The following is a 19423-nucleotide window of genomic DNA, read 5'->3' as shown; positions in this document are numbered from 1 at the left end:
AGTGTGCCTGCAGCTGCACACACAGCAGAGAGAGATTATTAAAGCAAAAATCTGAATTTTCTCGCTATGGAAAAAAAACAGTTCTAAAACCTCATTTATTTCCATGGTCTAAACCTCAGCTGGCAAGGGCAAGGCGCAGCATTCGGACGTCGGTGAAGATCGTGTTTGTTCTTACACAGGGCACACTGAGACTGCACCTGAAAATGGTGTGTGTGTGTGTGGGGGTGTCCCTACAGGGCAACAGAAACACTTGGTTGCTGTAGATAGGAATTAATTACTGTGACACAGAAAAAGAGTAGTGCCTTGCTTTGGAATGATCAGTATGCTGCCATGTATGAAAGAATTCTTCACCATGAGAATGGTAAGGCACTGGAAAAGGTGGCCCAGAAAATTGTGGATACCCCATTCTTGGAAGTGTCCAAGGCCAGGCTGGATGGGGCTTTGAGCAACTCCATCTCCAGTGGAAGGCCCCTCTCCATAGTAGAGGGGTTGGAACTAGGTGATCATTAAGGTCCCTTCCAACCCAAACCATTCTGTGATTCATCCTGTGATTCTGTGGTGGCAGAACCACCACTACTCTATCTAAAACATGAAGTCACTGGGATGGTAACCATGAACTTCAGTCCACATGGAGCTAAGTCAGAAGAGTTGAAAGCATAGAGGAAAGCATGGGTATGCACTGAGTTCAGGACGGATGTGGTGATTTGTATATGTCAGTGGGGTGGCAAGAAGAAAGCACTGTTGTCTGAAAAGCTCTGTGTTGGCAGGAGTATCCTAAATTAATCAGTAGTTATTGTTCATTTTGTAGCATACTAATTTAAATTAAAAATATATATTGCATCAAAAGAATGTTTCATTTTATTTTACTTCGGTGGGGAGAAGTGATTATGTCTTCTTGTCTTTGAGACCAAAGAGATTGCATTCCTTTCAAAAATTACTAGATCTCAAGATCAAATTGCTCAATAGAGCAATGTATAGCAAAGTATCCATTTTCCCCTTCTCTACATGCCCACTCTCACTTTACTGCAGTTGCTATCTCACTAACACTCACAGGCTGCAATATGCTTTGATCATTGTACCCTCTGAGCAAGGATATCAAATAATGGGACACTCAAGTTGCTTTCTGCAGTTCAAGCAATCTCACCTTGGAATCAGTGGGATGCAGAAAGCAGGCTGGTCTGTGCCTAGTTCTGCATTTCTCAGCAGTAGGTGTAAGCTTCATTGTGCCTTGGAATTACTCACAGGAATTACCTCATAGTTTGGAGAATGATCTCTAGTTGAAGTCCAGAAGAGTTTTTCATCTAGAAAATTTTACAGGTGCTTCATTTCATAATCTCTGGGGTGACCTTCCATGTACAGCTACTGCAGCAATGCACTGACACTCATCCTGGGTATGGGAATCTCTCTGACATCGTGGTAGCAAATGCTGCCTGCAGCAGTGAGAAATGTGAGGAGGAGAAGCAGCTGGTATTCTTGTACCTTGGCTGAAGGTGTTTGCCCTTGTGTAGCAAACAGTCTCACAGATAAATCACTGCATCTTGCACATTGCCTGCTTTTGGTGTTTGGAGAGCTCATGCCCTAAGACAGGCTGCACAGCACAAATTGCTGGCTGTCTGGAACTGTGGTTGTCCTGCATGCCCTCAGGCAGTGGCATTTCAGCTTTCATTTTGGTGATGTGTAATTAAAAAGCTTCCATTCATGTGTCTCATCTGTGGATGAGCTTGCTAGCCTTCTGATCAGCTGCAGAACTGGCTTCATAACACAGGTTTTTTCAGCAGAAAACCTTTTTTCCAGGGATCCTTTCTTGTTAATATCCTTGGTTTATATTGCAGTAAGATAATGAAATGTCATTATCCAGAGGATATGAGTGTCAACTTTTTTAAAAATGTTGTTACAGACACTGTGTTTCTTTTATCATCCTTAAGAGATTGTAGCTCTCCCTACAAAGGCATTTGGTTTGGTATCTTCTACGTTATTTAATATTTTAGGTTACAATGCTTTTTAAAGCTGACATAGTCAGCCAAAAGTAATCTTTTATAAATATGCATCTCCCAATGGAGCAGTTATGCAAGTTTAATCTTAAAAAAAAAAAAAGGCTGACCCTTTCCCTATAGCCAGTTGCATCATCCAGATTTATGTCTGTGGATTGTTTCCAAATAAATCTATTTATGCTTCTGCCTTTAATGTTTTACAGTTTAGTGCTGAATTAGCTGTGTTTATCTCTCTAGTCTATATGATGAAAACAATGGCAACTTTTATACCATTCTGTGAGTAGTAAACACTAATGCTGGTGAGTTTTCCCTCTGCTTTGCTCAGCCAGAACATTAGATATGGGGAACATTGGTAACAGTGCTTTGTTTGGCAGCTCTGGTGGTAGATTTCTATGAGAAGTGCCAGAGCAAAAAGAACTGGGACGGTCACTGCATCTTGGTGTCATATAATTTATTTATATTTGCAAACCAGACTGGTATGTTCCACACTGTTAGAAGTACAAAAAGATGTACTAAAGCCTTGAGCTTTTAAGAATTGAAAATACTTTTAATATAAACTTAATTAATAGGCATGTCTAAATAAGATGTGAACTTTTCTTTCATGTTTTAGTGAATAGGAATGAAACAAATATTCTGTCACTTTTCTGACTCAAACCTCCAAATTGCAAATGTAGTTTGAAAGTACTGCTGTTTAGACTGTAGAAGAACAGGCATTTTCCATTTGCTAATGATGGAAATTTCAAAAAGTTTTTGTCTGGAGTTGTGAAGACTTGTATAACCTGCATTAAAAATAGCAAACTGGTCTGTAGTATGGAAGTACTCTTGTTTCACCTTAGATCCTTTAGAAATCACTTCAACCTACTTCTCTTAACAAGAGAATGTGAGTGTTGACATCTAACCAAAATTTGGTACATGCATCTATTGTTTCAAAACAGAAATCTAGATTTTAGTTTTAAGACCCTGGAGTGCATTAAATCCAAGACTTTTTGGATTTTCCTGCAGTTCTTTCTGCCTCACTGCTGTAGTAATTGAGAAAACCTTGAAAATCTCTTGAAATAGTCTTATCAGTGTTGTTAATTAGAACAAAAAGATTTTGATTTGGGGGTATAGCCCTACCCATTTTGCCAAGAGTTTTCTGTAAATTGAGAAGCCTGAAAGAGTTGCTTTTGATCTATTTTTAATTCTGAAATGGTAGCTCTGTTAGAGAAATCTTTCTAGGGTCTCTTTTAAACCTGGTGTTCAGTGCATTCAAGAGGGCTTGGCGGTTTTTGGGTGGAATAGAATGTGGGCAGTACACATGTAAAGTTTCCGAGCTGATGCTTCAGTTCTATTCCTATCTGTATGCCCTTCCCCAAAGGATTATCCTGAAAGAAGGGCCGTCAGTGCACCATCAGTGTCTTGGTTTCCCCATTCCCTAGAAAGCTTACATCTCTTTTGAGAAAGCTTGTGCAAAAGGCATGATCATGCTGCACTCTCCTTGTCCCTCCTGCAACCTATTGCTAATTCCTAGTGTCTTCTAATCTCCAGAGGTATTTGCCTTGTTTCCCCTCCTGTTGCAGTAAAAGAATTGTAGGATCTGAGCTCACCTGCAGCGCTGCTCTGAGCTTGTCTCTTGAACTGCTCACTGAACCTTCCCAGAAATGCCAGGAAGCTCTTTGTCCGTAGTAAATGTTAGCAAAGATTTCTTAGTGTATCCTTTTGCTCCTGTCCTCAGCTACTGCTCAGGGAGTATCTGCCAACTGCCAGGACAGCACGTGTGCTACACAGGAAGGGCTCTGCAGCCAGGATGCAAAGGATGAAGGTTGCTTCCAAATGGTCTGTGGATAGGAGCTGACTGCTGTCAGGCTGCTTGCTCTTTGGAGGCCAGCAGCAACACACACGGCACCATTTATTACCTCCTGTACAGAAGGGAAGTTTTAAGTTGCTGCAGAAGGGAGTAAAAGGAGGAGATGTTTCATACTGATAAAATACCAATGCTTAGTTCTGTGCTCCTGCGTGGCTTAAGTGTCATGGTAACTGTCTTGGACACAGCTCTTCTATGCAGTCTGTACAAATGGATTTTGGTGATGAGAGGAGATGGTTTGGTTTTGGGTGCCAGCTGTTGTGTTTGTGTCTCTAATCCATTTTCAGGCCTCTCAGCAGGGTCACATTGTAGCATGTGTTAATTTAAGGTGAGAATTTCCTCCTATCTTGTTTTGAAGGACTGAACTTTGGTAATTGTTATGTTTGTGTGCACAGGAGTTTACAGAAGCAAAGCCAGTGAGATTTTGGTTCACTCAAGGTACTGTTTTGTAATAATCTTCTGAAAAGTGTAATGAACAAGATTAGGGCTCCAGTGTGGTTACGCTGTGACAGTGTTATACATGAGAAGCTTGACACGAAACACAGCTTTGTATTTCACAACAGTGAGGAGTAGCACTGACTTAGTGTTCAGCTCAGACACAGATGGTAGAAGCAGCAGCATAAGAAATTTGGTCTGTCAAATGATCAATACAGTGCGGAAGCCCCGGAAAATATTGTCTCCAGCTCTGCTGGAACAGGCTTTCAGGCCAACACTCGCCCAGCTCTCTTCTTGAGGGGAAATTTCAGAGTCATTATTGACAAGTAGATTTTGAATACTAGCATCTAACAAGTGAGTTTTTAAATAGGGTTCTTTACAACTTATCCAACAACTAAAGAAGAGAGCAGACCACAATTTTGTCCTGACTTAACTCTGAAGATTTTAATATTAAACATCCAGATGCTTGGCTTTTGTACCTTTTTATCTACAAGCTGTACTGCATGCATCTTGGTAATTTCTGGCCAGCCATAGAGCTTTGAGACCTGTTTACTTCTGGAAAGATTGCTGTCCTTTGTTCCCAAGCTTAGTTTTAAAATGCAAGTAAAAAGTAAGCATGGGGTGCAAGTGTGGAATGAATGCATTACTTAACTCTAAAACAATAAATTGCACTAAAATATTACTTCGTTTGTTTAAATATATATATAGATATTATTGATAACACAAAGAATGTGAAATTCTAAAGACTTGCAAAATATATTTACTGTAAGTATGGAGAGTAGTTCTTGCATGTCTTATTCATAAACTATGTATGTATGAAGACGCATAAGTCACAAGTAGTGGAAAAGCTTTATTCTGTGTTGAACTCTGGTTTTCTGTATATTCAGCCCCTGGATCATGGCTCACAGGAATTTGCTTTTAGGGTAAACAACCCAGCTTTGTCCTTAAAGAGACTCTTTAGTCTTAAATTTCAATGATGTTGCCTTAGAACAGAACAGCCAGTTGCTGAATCCTCAGATGCTTATTCTGAGCTGGGTACTCAGAATTTTGGTCTTAATATGTTTCTGAATTAATAAATAATAAAGTCTGTCATCTCTGACCTGCATCTGCACTTTAAACACATTCCACCTAGCACGGTAATGCCTCTGACGTGCTAGCTAGCCACTGTTCCCTGTGTCCAGACAAAACTGCCTAGACTAGCCCCACTTCTTTAGTATTACTTATACAAACTTAGAACGCTCTGTTCTCTGCTTAGTTCTGGGTAATTCAAACTATGCATTTTTTACATTGTGCACATCAGGTGTGACATGCTATATAAAATAAGCAAGTGAATTTAAGAGTGGGGTTTTTATTCAGGGTTGGTGCTTTTTGTTTGGTTTTTTTTTTTGAGCAGTATTCATAAGGAAGTATTTGGAGATAGTAGGATTAGGTGTTAAGGCATAAAGAATATATCAGTTCCCAGTTAGCTCTGTTTTAAATTTCCCAGTTTAATGCTGAATTTCCTCTGCTATGTATTGGCAGTGCTTTTTTACTGAGACGTGAGTTTGTTCCAGCTGTCATTTCTGGTGCCTTCCCTATCCCACACACCCCCAGCACTCTCTGACAGCTAAAAAAAGTAGCTGTTCAGTCATACCAGGGGAATTAGATGACAAGTGGCAGGTACAGAATAGCTAGATTTTCTTCTTTTTTCCCTGTAATCCCTCCTCCTCTGATATGGCTTTTTCTATTTTCTCATGGCTGCTTCTCAGTACTTCTCTTACACTTGTAGAAAAAAAGCAGGGAACTGGAGAGTGATCTTTGCCCTTTGGTGCTCAGAGCACCTGTACCCAGAGGTGTACCTGCACTGCCATGGCTGTCTGCAGGCCTGGGGCTCTCCTGTGCTTGTGCTCTCATCTGCAGCTGTGCTGTGCAGCCCTTGTACAGCTCCCCTTTCCAGACCCGTGCTGGGATGCAGTTCTGGGGGGGCTGCTGTGCACATCCTACCTTGACACTGGTTTCAGCAGCACTTCTTGCTTGTGGTCCCCAAGTGCCCCTTCACACTGTATTTAATCTTACGAAGCTTACACTTCTGGGGGTAGAGACCTTCTGGAAATAGAGCTGCTCTGTCTTATGGCTGATTCCCTTCTTTCATGGAACAGAGCTTAACTATCCTTCCAGCTCCTCAGCCTTGCTGTGGGGCCTTTGGTTTGCCATTCACCTCACTGGGAATAGCTGGTTCACACTGTGCAAACGTGTGCTTGATGTGCCACAGTCTGAAAAAACCAAGTGTTTGTATTCTGCACAACTCTTGTGTTTTTAAAAAAGCCTGTCAAAATGCCAGTGTGATGGCATGTTTGACATTCAGTGTTTGGCATTCAGTGTTTTTTCCAGGGTCTGGGTGAATGCTCCTTCTGCTTTCCAGCACATCCTCCCAGGGACTCTAATTCTCAAGAAAGTTTTTCCCCTTGAATATGTTACCTTGTCTCTCAGGCCAGTCTTCTTTGACCAGAGCTTATCTGGCACGTAAAGAAGCACTAAAAGCGTACAGTTTTCCTCCTTTCTCAGTGTTTTTTATTAGTCTTTTCCTCAACTTGGAATATTTTTTAATATAAATTTTCTCTTTGTGCTTGTTTTGCTTCCCAGTACTAGCAATTCCTACTTCTGCTCACACAGGCCTCCTTTGGAAAGCTGGAGATAACTGGTTTTGTTACTTTAAGAAGAACACCTTTGACTGTAAGGTTATTAAAGCCATTTTTGTCTGACAGATGCTGATCATGGAACAACTTTTTCAAAGTAGTTCTGGCTATCATAAAGTGGACTTTTTTCCATTTTAGGAAATAAACTTTGGTACTGGTACTTGGTACAGAGATTATTAACTGTGGAGGAATTTACTGTAATTATAATGGCTGTGTGAGACATGGGGTGAGCTGACATCCTATGAAATTGCTTGTGAGTCCTTCTAGAGCTTGCACTTATCCTGGTAACAGAAGTATTGATTAAACCTGTCTGATTGTGAACACAGAGTATATTGAAACTGATCAGAGATTTCAAAATAGATTCCATTTCCATTACAAAAATATTTTATTTTAGGAATAATCTACCAGTTTTGTACTTGTCTTGGTTCAAAGCAAAGCTAAAAGCTGAGCCTGCAGAGGTCCTCCCTAGCACTATCATTCTTATGGATCCCTTTCAGCTCTCTCCCTGGTATATATACTGAATTCTGTGCTGCAACTGGTGTTACTTGAAAGCTCAGCATTTACAAATGCATATTATTTAGTAGCAATACATATATATTGCTATTATTTAGTAGCAATACATATATATATATTTTCTTGCCTTTCCCCCCCAGTTTTTTCCCCTCTTTCCATGCAGGGAAACTGAGGTACAGCTTTCTGTTTGATGCTGTGCCATATAGTAATGGCAGAGCTGAGAGAGACAGCTGTGCTTCACTTCTTTATGCAACTTTTATTCCCTTATGTAAAGGTAGTGGTCCGAGGTAAACAGCAGAACAAATATTAGGTAGTTAAATTATATCTCTTCTGGCATCTGTTAGGTATTGAAACCAGTGTTGTCAATATTTAGGTGTGGATTTTAGATGTTTAGTTGTCTGATTAATCTGTTGTATCCTAGAGCAGGAGGTATTTTATGTGGGAGCACACCTACACTGGTTACTAAATGCTTGTGCCAATTCTTATTTCATATCCAGCATCGTTAAAATTCATGGTGTGCCATCTGTTCTTTTCATCACTTGTCATATAAGTGGTCATATGAATGTGTATTCAAACCATGTAAAAAAATATTTCAAGGAAATGTTAGACAAGGAAATATGGGAAAAAAAGTATTACTTTGTGTACCTAGGCTTTTTTGCAAGTGTATTTAAACCACAGTTTTTAAGTTAATGGAGTGTTGCATAATCAAATGGTGCAGTGCTTGAAAAAAATAACACACACATACTCAGTATGAAGGATGCAAGGAAATTTGTGCTGACACTATTAGAGCATCAGTGTACTCACTAGCTCTTAGAAACAGTATTTTTACTATTTTATGACAGTTTCCTCTTCTGTATAATGCCCTAGGCCAGGCTGATGGGAATTGTGATGTAGTCCCACTGAGTTACAGTGGGACTTTTTCTGAGAATGTTCTAAATAGTTGTTACATGCAGGAGAAAAGCTTGTTTTACAAGTACCTTAACTTTGAGGGAGAGGTAAGATATAAAGAGTTTAGAATCACAGAAGTGTTAAGGTTGGAAAAGACCTCTAAAATGAAGTCCAACAGTTAAACTAACACTGCCATGTTCACCACTAAACCATGGCCCTGGGTGCCAAATCCCCGAGTTTTTGAACGCTTCCAGAGATGGTGATTCCACCACTTCCCTGGGCAGCCTGTTCCAATACCCAATTACTCTTTTGGGAAGATTTTTTTTCTTAATATCCAGTCTGAAACTCCCCTTGTGCAACTTGAGTCCATTTCCTTCTCATGGTGTTTCTTCTTGTTCTGTGAGAAGCAGCTGACCCTCACCTGGCTGCACGCTCATTTCAGGCAGTTGTAGAGAGTGATATGATTCCCCCTGAGCCTCCCTTTCTGCAGGTTAGGCACCCCCAGCTCCCTCCCCTGCTCCTCATAGTACGTGTGCTCCAGACACTGCACCAACTCTCTTGGCTTTCTCTGGACTTCTTCCAGCACCAGATATGGATTTTTATAATGGTAGATCTTCCCAAGCCTGGTGGTGCAAGTGTCCAATGGTGCTCAAATTATTTTGCCAAAAATCAATCCATCTACCCATAGGTCACACTAATCTTATGTATGAGGCCTTTAAAATGACAAATACTAAAATCTTGTGTTGGGCTGCCTTTAAGGTGTTCCAGTTCTTATTGTCATTTGGAATAAGTATTTGTTAAGTTGAACAGTGGTTATTTCTGTTGATTGCAAGAGACTTAGTGTAGGCATCAGGAAGAGGAGTGTCTGACAGTTATTTAAGGTTTCACAAAATTTTTTTTGTGAGACGACATGATTTTTGAACACCGTTCTTTGCAAAACATTGCTCTTGAACACAAAACATTTGATAACAGTATTTTTCTATTTCCCTCACCCACCTTCCCCCTGCAAAAAAATGTACAGTACATGCAACGTAAAGATTCTTCCTGCTACCTTTTACCCTCTGTGTTAATCCTGAAACATGCCTGTGGAAGGGGGTAGGCAAGGAAATGAAGACTTCTGTGTGGCCATGAAGGGAATGAACTCACTGAGGTACTAAGTGCTGAGTGTGTATTGTTAAAGCTGAAATAGAATGCATAAGAAAGTGCTTGGAGCCTTCTGAGGAAAATTTGTTTTAATTATGTTTTCTGAAGTGGATCTAATACAGTAATGCCTGTTTAGCTTTTAAATCTGGAGTAATCAGGGTTTTTTTCCCCAACTTTCATTTCTACTGATATTTTTGTTTGAATGAATTGGTGTCTTTCATCTCCTAGGCTTTATTTATAACTGTCTTTTTATCCTTGCTTGCAAATACTTTCAAGCTGTTTTTGGAAGGCTTCTTAGAATTCTTATAATCTGCCTTTAGTCTGTTCTGAGATTGGTGTGTTCTGGACTCCAGCACTCTTATAGTGGAACTGCTGGATACAAAGATGAGTAGTAAGATGAAAAAATCATGGCATCTAATTTCTTGGCTGTTTCTTTAGTTAGAGATAGATGCTGAACCAATGATATGGTTGTGATTTGAATAGTAATGAATCTTCTGAGGTTTTTTTCTTTCTAAAGGGTTATTGAAAGGGCACTCAGAACTCCAGAATTAAATTTTGTTCTAGGCTGGTAGGGCCTCATCAAAAGTCTGTTGCAAATAATGGGAATAGTTAGATTTCATTCAGGTCATTAATAGTCCTCTCTTCAGTCCTGCATTATGGATGTGCATTTTGTGAAGAAGTTTTTACCAGTATCTTGCACCATACCTTTAGAAACGTGGGATCTGCAAGTCATCTTCTAAGTGTTATTAATATGCATAGCTAAAATAAAAACTTGTGGCTCTTTCCTCAGCTTGAATCGGGAACTTGTATTGTGGCTTAAATGCTTTCTGTGTAGCCTTTGGGGTTTTTTTTCTATGCAAAATGATGTAGAATGGCATTAAGGTGAAATCTTGGAACGGTCTGATTTTAAAGGGAATCCAGCAATATTTAAGTTTCAATATAATAAGGTGAGTGACCTACTACTAAGTAAAATGGTTAATTTTCTTCTTTTCTTCCTTATTTTAGCAACTGAAGGTTCTGAAACACAAGATAAGAAAGTCGCTTCAGCACAAAGCAACGCTGGAACTAAACCAGGTACACCATTCCACATGCTCCATGTTTTAAGGCTGTTTGTCTCAATGGTGCGTGGAAAACAGCTGTTGTCACAGCAACTTGTAAAGTTTGTTGCTTTTGTACCTCACTTACTGTTTCAGCCAAAACTGGTATCAGTGACTGGTCATGTTTAGATAGGCTGGAATATGTGATTATTTGCAAAGAAGCAAAACTGGAAAAATTTACTTATATTTTAGAATAGCTTAGGAATGAGGGTTGGGAAGTGAGAAAAGACAACAGAAGCCACTGTATTTGCATTTGTGCTTGAATGAGAATTCTGTGCTGTAGGCAAAGATTTGCAGCTTTGTGTAAATGTGCCTCTGTTCAGGCATTTCCTCACTTACCACAAAGCCTGCCATGTTCTGTAACATGCTCTGTGCTGTGGGCAGATGTTTTTTATTACCATATCTCACGGGTACATTGTGTGGATTTAATTCAGTGTTCGCTTACACAGTTGAAAATGTGTGTGCTAAAAAGCTTACTGTAGTCCTTGGTCTGTTCCACTTGCATGCTTAGACCAAGATCCAGAAGAGGACTTACATATCTAAATTCTTCCTGTGCTGCAATTCAGGTACCCAAGGTTAACGTATGCAGTTAATAATGATTTTGTTTAGATGCCTGGGAAAGTAGAGGTGCTTGTGGTGCTGAGGACAAGGCCACTGTAACATCCCCCTTCAGCTTCTTGACAGCTTGGCAGCTCAGTGACTGTTTTGTCACTGACTGACAGACTTTTCTCTGTTCCCAAAAGGGGTGCCTTGGCCTGTGTCCCTAGAGGGAAGGAATCCCAGCACTGGATTCCTGTGTGATCTGCATTGAGATCACACCTGGCATGCTCTGCCAGGCACTCTGGGTCCTGCACAGAGCACAGGAATCACAGCTGCTCTCAATCAGGCAGTGGGAAAAGGAGAAGAAAACAAAGATAATATTATCTCTTTCCACAGCTCTTTGTACAGTGTTCAGTACTTGCTTTATTCTGCAATAGTTTAATCCAGTTTTCATTTGTCAGGAGGGCATCCTCACTCTTCCAATGTTCCCTTTATCTATGCTGATGTGTAGAAGGAATCCACAATTCTTGGGGCTGGAGTGAGGGAAGGCAGAGTGGAGCTGATAGTATGAGCCACAAAAACTGGTCATATTTACAAAGTATATATGACAATTGTTAATTTAGGAACTTAAGCAAAATTGATATTTATAGAAATTAAGAGTTTGTCAAGTCTTAATTCTATAGAAGATTTGTAAAACTTGTTTTTTCCTTTTGTTACTGTCATTAGGGACAAAAACCTATTGATGTTTCCGTGCTGAATTTCTGCAAAATACTGTTCACAGCTTCTCTGCTTTCAAAATTACATATTAACTTATTAAAATGAATTTTGCAAACACACAAAATGGTCTCAATATATGCATATATACTGTTTTCATATGGAATTTAGAGGCTTAATTTCCAGCAGCAGGTACAAAACTAATTTCTTCTGTGTAGAACTATGGCTTATTTATTCTCCAAACATCCCTGTCATACAAATGCTTAATTCTATGCCTGTTACCTAAGTGGAGGGAAATAGATTGTTGAGTATGAGTTCCCACATATAGCAGCATAGCCAGACTGCAACTTCCAAAGCAGCACGTGGGTCTTCCTGGAGTGTTGTCTCTTAGGCTTTGCATATGCCCAGTTGGCAATTATTTCTCTAAAAAATGAGTAATTCTTGCAGGATTTGTTGCAGCTGACAATTTCCCATTTCCTTTCACAGTAACTTAAAGCTTATGGTCTGATGAGAATATGAGCAAAAGAGAGTACAAAATATTTTGTTTGTTTCTCCTGATATTCCTACCGAATACGAAGAATTGCCAATCCCCCAGGTATTTGCCTGGTGGGATTTTAATGAGTAAAGACTTGATAAGTAAAATGGGGAGCAGTCCCAGTGAACTCTCTTCTTTTGTCACAGTTTGAAACTATTGATGCTCTGCACTGGGGGTGCCAGCAGAACATCTGGATTCAGAATGCAAATGCTAGAGGTTGGGATTGTAGCCAAACTATGAAGGATAATTTTGAAGACTTAGAGAAGACATTTTAATTATCAGTGTGAGTCTTGCACTGATAATACGTGCTCCAGCTTATAGCAGAGCAAATGCAATGATGGTCTGCTACAAAGATGTTACCCTCATCTTTGTGCTAATATTGATTTAGCTCTTTGTGATCACAAATGTATGCAAAATTGCTTGTTACTGAAGGCACACACTCTGCAAAGCCTGCAACTTAATGCGAATGCTTTAGGATTGTTCTAACATCCTGGGTTGTTGGGAGAGGGGCTGCTCTTGTGTGAACACTATCAGGTGTGTAATATGGAAAAAATAATTGGATATCTTCAAACAGAGTGGCAGAGGGCAACTTTAAAAATTTATTTTATTCCTTCATTGCTTATAATTAGGAATTCTTAAGGGAGACCTTTTCAGTTTGCCTGTCCATGTAACCCTCCTGCCTCTTTGAAGAATTGTTGCCTCTCTCCAATGAGGAAATCTCTCTTCTCAAGAAAGGGAAAAAAAAACCCCAACTGGAAGGATATTCTGAAAGAAGCAGGTTTCTACATTTTTCCCCTGTGCCTCATCATTTTCTGTCAACTCAATGTTACATTGACTTTGCTGACAGCCCTTGAAGGGAATCCTTGTTTTCCAGGGGAAATGTGCATTATTCCACAAGCGCTAATTACTCATGCCACAGGAATTCATGTTTTGTGAACCTTGTGTGCCAGTCACCAGAGACAAGGAATATTATTACCCTTTTGACCTGTGTCTGCGTGCTGAAGGGACTGCATGTGAGTCAGCGTGCTGCCGAACATCAGCCAAATGCAGATGTACACCCTGCAGTGGGCAAACCTCTGCCATGCCGTGGCTGAGCAAAGTGTCACAAATGGCAGCACCGTGGGCTAGTCAGCCAACACTGAAGTTTTTGACTTGCAGCTGGGTAACAGATTACCTTGTCTTTGCTGGTGACTTTTTCACTTGTTGTGCCCTTCATTGGTGCTGTCGTGTTTGAAGGTTCTCCCTGCCAGCTGTGCAATGGGTTTTCTCCTTGCAGCTGTTACTGTGCATGCCATTAACACTCTTAATTGGGGCTCTAGTCTGACAGTTGTTGAGATAATAGATTTTCACTGATTAGAGTTCAAGAGTAATTAATGTGTATGTAGCTGTTGATGAGCTGGTTCACCTAAGAAATCCTGTCATGCTTATGCAGAAACTTCTGTTAGAGGATGAAATGCACATTATTATTATTCTTTTAAATCTAATTCAGATGATAACTATTCAAAATTAGTCTAGCATAGCCTCACTTCAGGGACTTATTTTGCAAATATCTTTAACCTCAGTTTTATGACCCATTGTATTGTTTGCTAATACATTTTTTCATAGGTATGCAGCCTATACACAAGTAGACTGACTCTACATGTTTTTACAAGTTGCTTACATGTGTATTCACACTGAATAGTGAAAAGGCTCTGTTGTCTTGTGCACTTTCATGATGACGGTATTCGAATAGTTCTTTATCTTAAAATACTTAAAAACTGAGTTCCCTTCAATACCAGAATAAATCAGATCATTTATTTATACTGAGGAAGTTTTGATTTTTCTGTAGGTTTTTTGTTTATTGTGTTCTTATGCAAAGCAGATATTTTCAGTGCTACTGAAAAAAACCCATAAAATTAAGAGCTTTCCAGGTTTAAAAGAACAGGCTGAGTAGGAAATTAGTTTTGGCAGCGTGCTGAGATGAATTGCTAACTTGGATTTTGTTCCCTTTGTCTGGAACAGCTCCATTGCTGAGACTGGAAGTCGAATGCTAGCTGTTCAGCACTTTGTTGTCTTCCAGAACCATCATTGAGCAAGTGATGTTTTCTCAGCACTTTGTTGTCTTCCAGAACCATCACTGATGTTTTTCAACCAAACCTGAATTTTTAAAGTGAAACCTGGGCTCTGACACAGATCTTTCATGTTATCCTCAGTCTTACTGCTGTGATCCAAGCAGCCAGTTGCAGATAGTTGTGAAGTACTCATGCAGATAAATTTCAATCTACAAGAATAGTTAAACCTCTCATCTTACTTGATTCGTGTTATGCCAGTCCACGCATGTCATGCCTCACTGCCTTTAGTATATTGGCCATGGTTTTTAACACATGTGCACACAAGCATCTTTTGAAATCAATATCATGCTTCTTCCAGAGGCTCAGCCAGAACTGCTTTAGAACTATTCAGCCAGATCACTGTTTTGGTTCAGCCTGTTTTGCTTGGGTACTGAGGTTCTTGTGTCATGATATAGGGCTTATTGGTTGTTCTGAGGCAATATCAAGGGGAAGACAAATCTTATTATAATAGCCTTTCATGTGGATGCATTTTGGAGAGACATTATGGAATAATAAACAGTATTTTTTCAAAATGCTATCTAGAAGTCAAGTTGTTTTAGTCTTGGAAACAAAATAAAGCCTCTTCCTTGGCTTTCACAAGCAGTAGTCTTGCTGGGTATTCGCTGTCACATCTCTATTCTTTGGAAGTATTTTAGATCTTAAAAAATAGGAATGCATTCTAATTATCATTTTTCTGGGGTTTTTAAAATAAGATGGATTTCTGAAAACATTATTTGTTTTGGCAGAATAGTTGTTTAACAGCCATTCTCCTAAAAGTTTGGGTTTGGTAGTATTTGTTTTTATGCTATGTGCCTAATACTCCTCTTTCTCCAATTTTAGATCATCCAACAATACTAAAGGTTGATGACAGGCAACGGCTTGCCAGAGAACGGAGAGAAGAGAGAGAAAAACAGCTAGGTAAGGCCCCCTCTGGTTTTTGTTTATTTGTTTGTTTTTAATGGACTGTCATCTGCATGCAGTGTTATTGCCAGCTTACTTTTAGGGACAGTCAGCAAAATGATAGTGCTAGATTTGCAATAGTGTCCTCTCAGATACAATACCATATCTTTAAAGTAAATCTTCTGGTTCATCAGTACTATATCTCTCACCTGTTCTATGAATGTGAATGACAAGTAGGTTTAATTCTGAAATCATGCAAGGGAGCTTAAAATTCCATGTAAATGGAATTTTGAAGTTTTAGAATATTTTACCAATTAAGATTAAAATGCTGAATACCATAAAATAAAATTGCAGCATATGTTTTAATGTAGACTTGGGGTACTTTTTACAGGTCAAACCTTTAGTAGGTGTCGAATAGGTGTGCTCAATATCTTATATCACCTATGCCTGCATAAGTATAACACAGTTTGAGTGAACAGTGAAGGCTGCCTAACCAGTGACTACTGATGGGCAGTGTACTGAGTATGGTGGTGAGAGAATTAATAATTATGTGAAGCCAAATTGGTGGCTTTCTGAACAATGTTTATATGTTTATCTGTAACAAAGTTCTGTGGTACTTGGGAGGTTGGGAAATACAAGTATTTCCTCTTTTTTACGTGTTTACTCTGATTTCTTTCAATGCTGAATTGTTCTAAGGGCTTAAGAAACAGAAGTTCTTTATTTCCCATTTGTAATGTCTGAAAGTTTATTGAACTATATTGTAACTCCAGCCAAAATTATGCTGCTTCTTCTAACCTGAAGAGCCATCATTAATTGTCACCTAGGTCTTGATAGCGTTTATAACCTCCCTTCTTTACGGCACCTTAAAACATTGCAGTTGCCAGGCATGAATTGCTAGGATTGTTTTGGAAGGGAACAGGACAGCTTTAGTTTTGGCTTGCTCAAGGGGTAACATGACAGGATGTTTGATAATCCCTGAAAAGCTGCTCCTCGGGTTGAGGTTGATGGTATGTGTAGGCTTAGTTTCTTCAGGTTTTAGAGCAAATGGATGTTACTGGCCCATTTTAATTAATTTTTCACAGATGATGTTTCCATGTCTTTAATTTCTTTTTTTCTCAGGTTTCATCCTTGTATAATAACAATGCTTTCATCAAATGCAGAGAAATATGCTTTCCTTGAATTTAACTCAACTCTGATTTTTTTAGCTATTAATAAATGAGTATTTATTACCAGAAGGATGTGACTTCTGTTGAGAAATGTGTTATTTTGTGTGACGTGTTTTAAAAGCAACATCAAAACAACATCAGGAGTTTTTGAAAGTTGATGTGGAATCCTTCATTTCCACATGGGAGAGTACTGCATGTCCCTGTGATGTATGAGTGTATCGTGTGTTGTTGCTTGGAGAATTATTTTGAACTAACAAAAAAATTGAAAGTTGCATTGTACTTTCATCTGTATATATTTTTTTTTTGGTGCATTTAGTGCAGATCCTAGATAATCAGTCATTCATGTCATGTGAACCACAGCAAAGAAATTCCTAAGCTGTCTCTCTTAAACATTAAGTTGTATAATATTGTTACATAAATGTGTCTTGCTAAAAATTAGAGTTGGATTTTGTTAATACTGGGACATCAGCCACGCAACAGTAAAGCAACTGAGGGAAGGAATTTTAATTTTTTTCAATAGAATTAAGTTGGATTTAAACTTAATTCCTTTCCTTTTGGCTCAGGGGATCTGTCAGGTTTAGTAAAGACTTATTTTTATACAGAAGTTGAGAATTTCAGTTCTACCGCAAATAAAATTATTTGTTCTAAAAAAAGTAAAGGACAGGGCTCAATTCTCTAGGTGTAGAGCTGGTAGTAATTTTGTTTTGTACTTTCAGCAACATGAACTCCTGGAGGTCAGCAAAATTAAGTTGTTGACCCTTCTGTTAAGAACATGTGGAGTACCAGTTTAATAAGGATTATGTTTATTTATTGGGCAATATTCTGATATTAAAGAAGAGTTGATTTAAGACCATTTTTCTTTCACCTTTTTTTACTGTCAAGTTCTAATTTTTTTCAAGTTCCACTGTGCTGTAATAGATTTGGCTTTCCTGTGGTGGATTGGCATGTGCTCTGAACTCCTGAGGATTTGCTTGCACCTGGAAATAGTATTTTAGCAGTCTTAGACTACTTAGCACACTTGGGTGTCTAAGTCAATGAGTGCTTAATGAGTGCTTAGAGAGTAGGAAATGCCATCATTTTTGTTGAATCTGAATATATATATATAGCACATATTTGTGTTGGGACTGTCAGTATCTGCTGTTTCTTGAGGATCGTGTTGAGCCGCCTAATTGAAAAGATTAACGAAGCTTCTACAAAAAAATGACTCTTTCACCTTTACTATATTCATGTTTTGTTTTGGACTCTTCTTTAAGTAGCATAGAAGATACACAGGAACACAATCAGCAAATCACACCATCAAAAGTGATTGTTTTATTTTCTTCACTGTAGGAAAGGCATTGCTTTTGAAATGCCATCGCAACACTTCTAAAATATTAATTATTTTACTTTTTCTGTGCAGTTCCTTTTGCATGACTAAAGTTGTAACAATTTCATGAAGGGTTTTCTGCTTCAATCTTTTTAATCTCTTGACCATTTGGTAATGTGTGTTTTGCTGATATCACGTTCAGGCCTTAAAGGATTATTAGGGTGATTGTACTTGATTTTCTAAGTAATGCTTCCAGAGTTGTCATTTGCTCTTTTGTAACCAAGTTTTCATTTTTGTGCTTTTTCCACTAGTGCTCTTTCCATAGCACCTATGCATAAAAGTTAACATCTGTCCTTTAAAAGAGAGATATCAGATCTCTCTGTGTGAGACCAACCCTCTTGGATTGTGCCAAATGGAAATCCCAAGAGAGGCAGTGGTAGGTCAAATGGCTCTGTTGCTGGAGGCCAGAGCAGAGGGAGCCACCCAGTCTGGCTCCAGCTTGGCACTTATATGTGTCAGGCTGAGCAGCTGTGTCCTGGCACTGAATGCTGTGAGACAAACATGTTGGAACTGACTTTTTATGAAGGCAACCCTGGTAGATGGCCTGCTCAAACTGGTAAACATTACTGAAAACTGCTGCTTTTTCATCATGTGGACTTCACCCTTATCTGCCATACTGATTGTATCTGTACTGCCAAATTAACAGTGCTGAAGAGCGTTCCCTGGCGCTAAAACTTAATTGTTCTTACTATAAAGCTGTTATGATGGATCCTGGCAGGGTGTTGGCTCCACCCAACTTGCTGTCTGCTTGCTGATTCCCAGACAGGGATTGGGAATTGACCAGGAAGGTCCATGGGCTCTTCTGCATGTGCTGTCGCCATTTTGGAGGGTAGATGTTTAGTAACAAAGGTGAAAGTAGTTCCATGCCAGTTAGTCTCTGGTTCCAGAGCACATACCTGGTCCTCCCTAACTGGGAAAGAAAAATCAAAATGTGTTTTTCAACAGGGAAAATATCTGGGATTTTAAAATGGATTTCATTCTGGTAACCTTTGGTAGTGGCCTAGCAAAGAGGAAGAATTTTCTTGTTATTACTCAGCAGTATCTTGGTCCCTGATTCCTGAGAAAACTGAGTCTCACTTTTTTGAGTCTCACTTCTGTGCATGTTTTATCTACGCTAATCCTGCTTGAAGACTGATCTTTTTTAATAAGTATTATGATCCTGACAAGGACACATGGTTAATTTAGTTTCTGGTGTTGGGAATAAAAGATGGTAATACTTCTTTTTAACTTAGCATACTTCCTTAAATAAAGAGTGATTAATCTTAGTTCTTAGAGTATGTCCGAGTTTCAAGTTGGCTAAATTCATTAAATTCATTAAATACCTACAATGCGTAAGCACTAAAGTAGTATTTTAAACATCACAGAAAGTGATCAGTGGCATAATAATAACATTAATAAAAATGACAATATCTTTTTCTGTAAGTAAATTCTGTGAGTAAATTCCTTCTGCCCTATTTTCTTCCCTGGCACTTGGGGGCAGAACTTTATCCTACAGAAGGAAGCCCCACAGAAACTGGGAATCATTGA

General features: G+C 39.0%; 1 protein-coding gene across 3 annotated transcripts in view; it reads left to right on the top strand.

Moving 5' to 3' along the window:
* MAP7 (microtubule associated protein 7) overlaps positions 1-19423 on the top strand; it is a 99424-nt gene that overhangs the window by 40769 nt on the left and 39232 nt on the right. For all 3 annotated transcript variants that reach the window (XM_039707092.1, XM_039707091.1, XM_039707093.1), the window contains exons 2-3: positions 10494-10562; positions 15305-15382. In XM_039707092.1, coding sequence (XP_039563026.1) covers positions 10494-10562; positions 15305-15382 — 147 coding nt within the window. The remainder of the gene's footprint in view (positions 1-10493; positions 10563-15304; positions 15383-19423) is intronic.

Source organism: Passer montanus, unplaced genomic scaffold (assembly GCF_014805655.1).
Source record: "Passer montanus isolate IOZ18808 unplaced genomic scaffold, ASM1480565v1 scaffold2, whole genome shotgun sequence".
In the NCBI taxonomy this organism is placed as follows: Eukaryota; Metazoa; Chordata; class Aves; order Passeriformes; family Passeridae; genus Passer; species Passer montanus.
The sequence above is the reverse complement of the archived record's forward strand: the minus strand, read 5'-3'. Positions and strand labels throughout refer to the sequence as shown.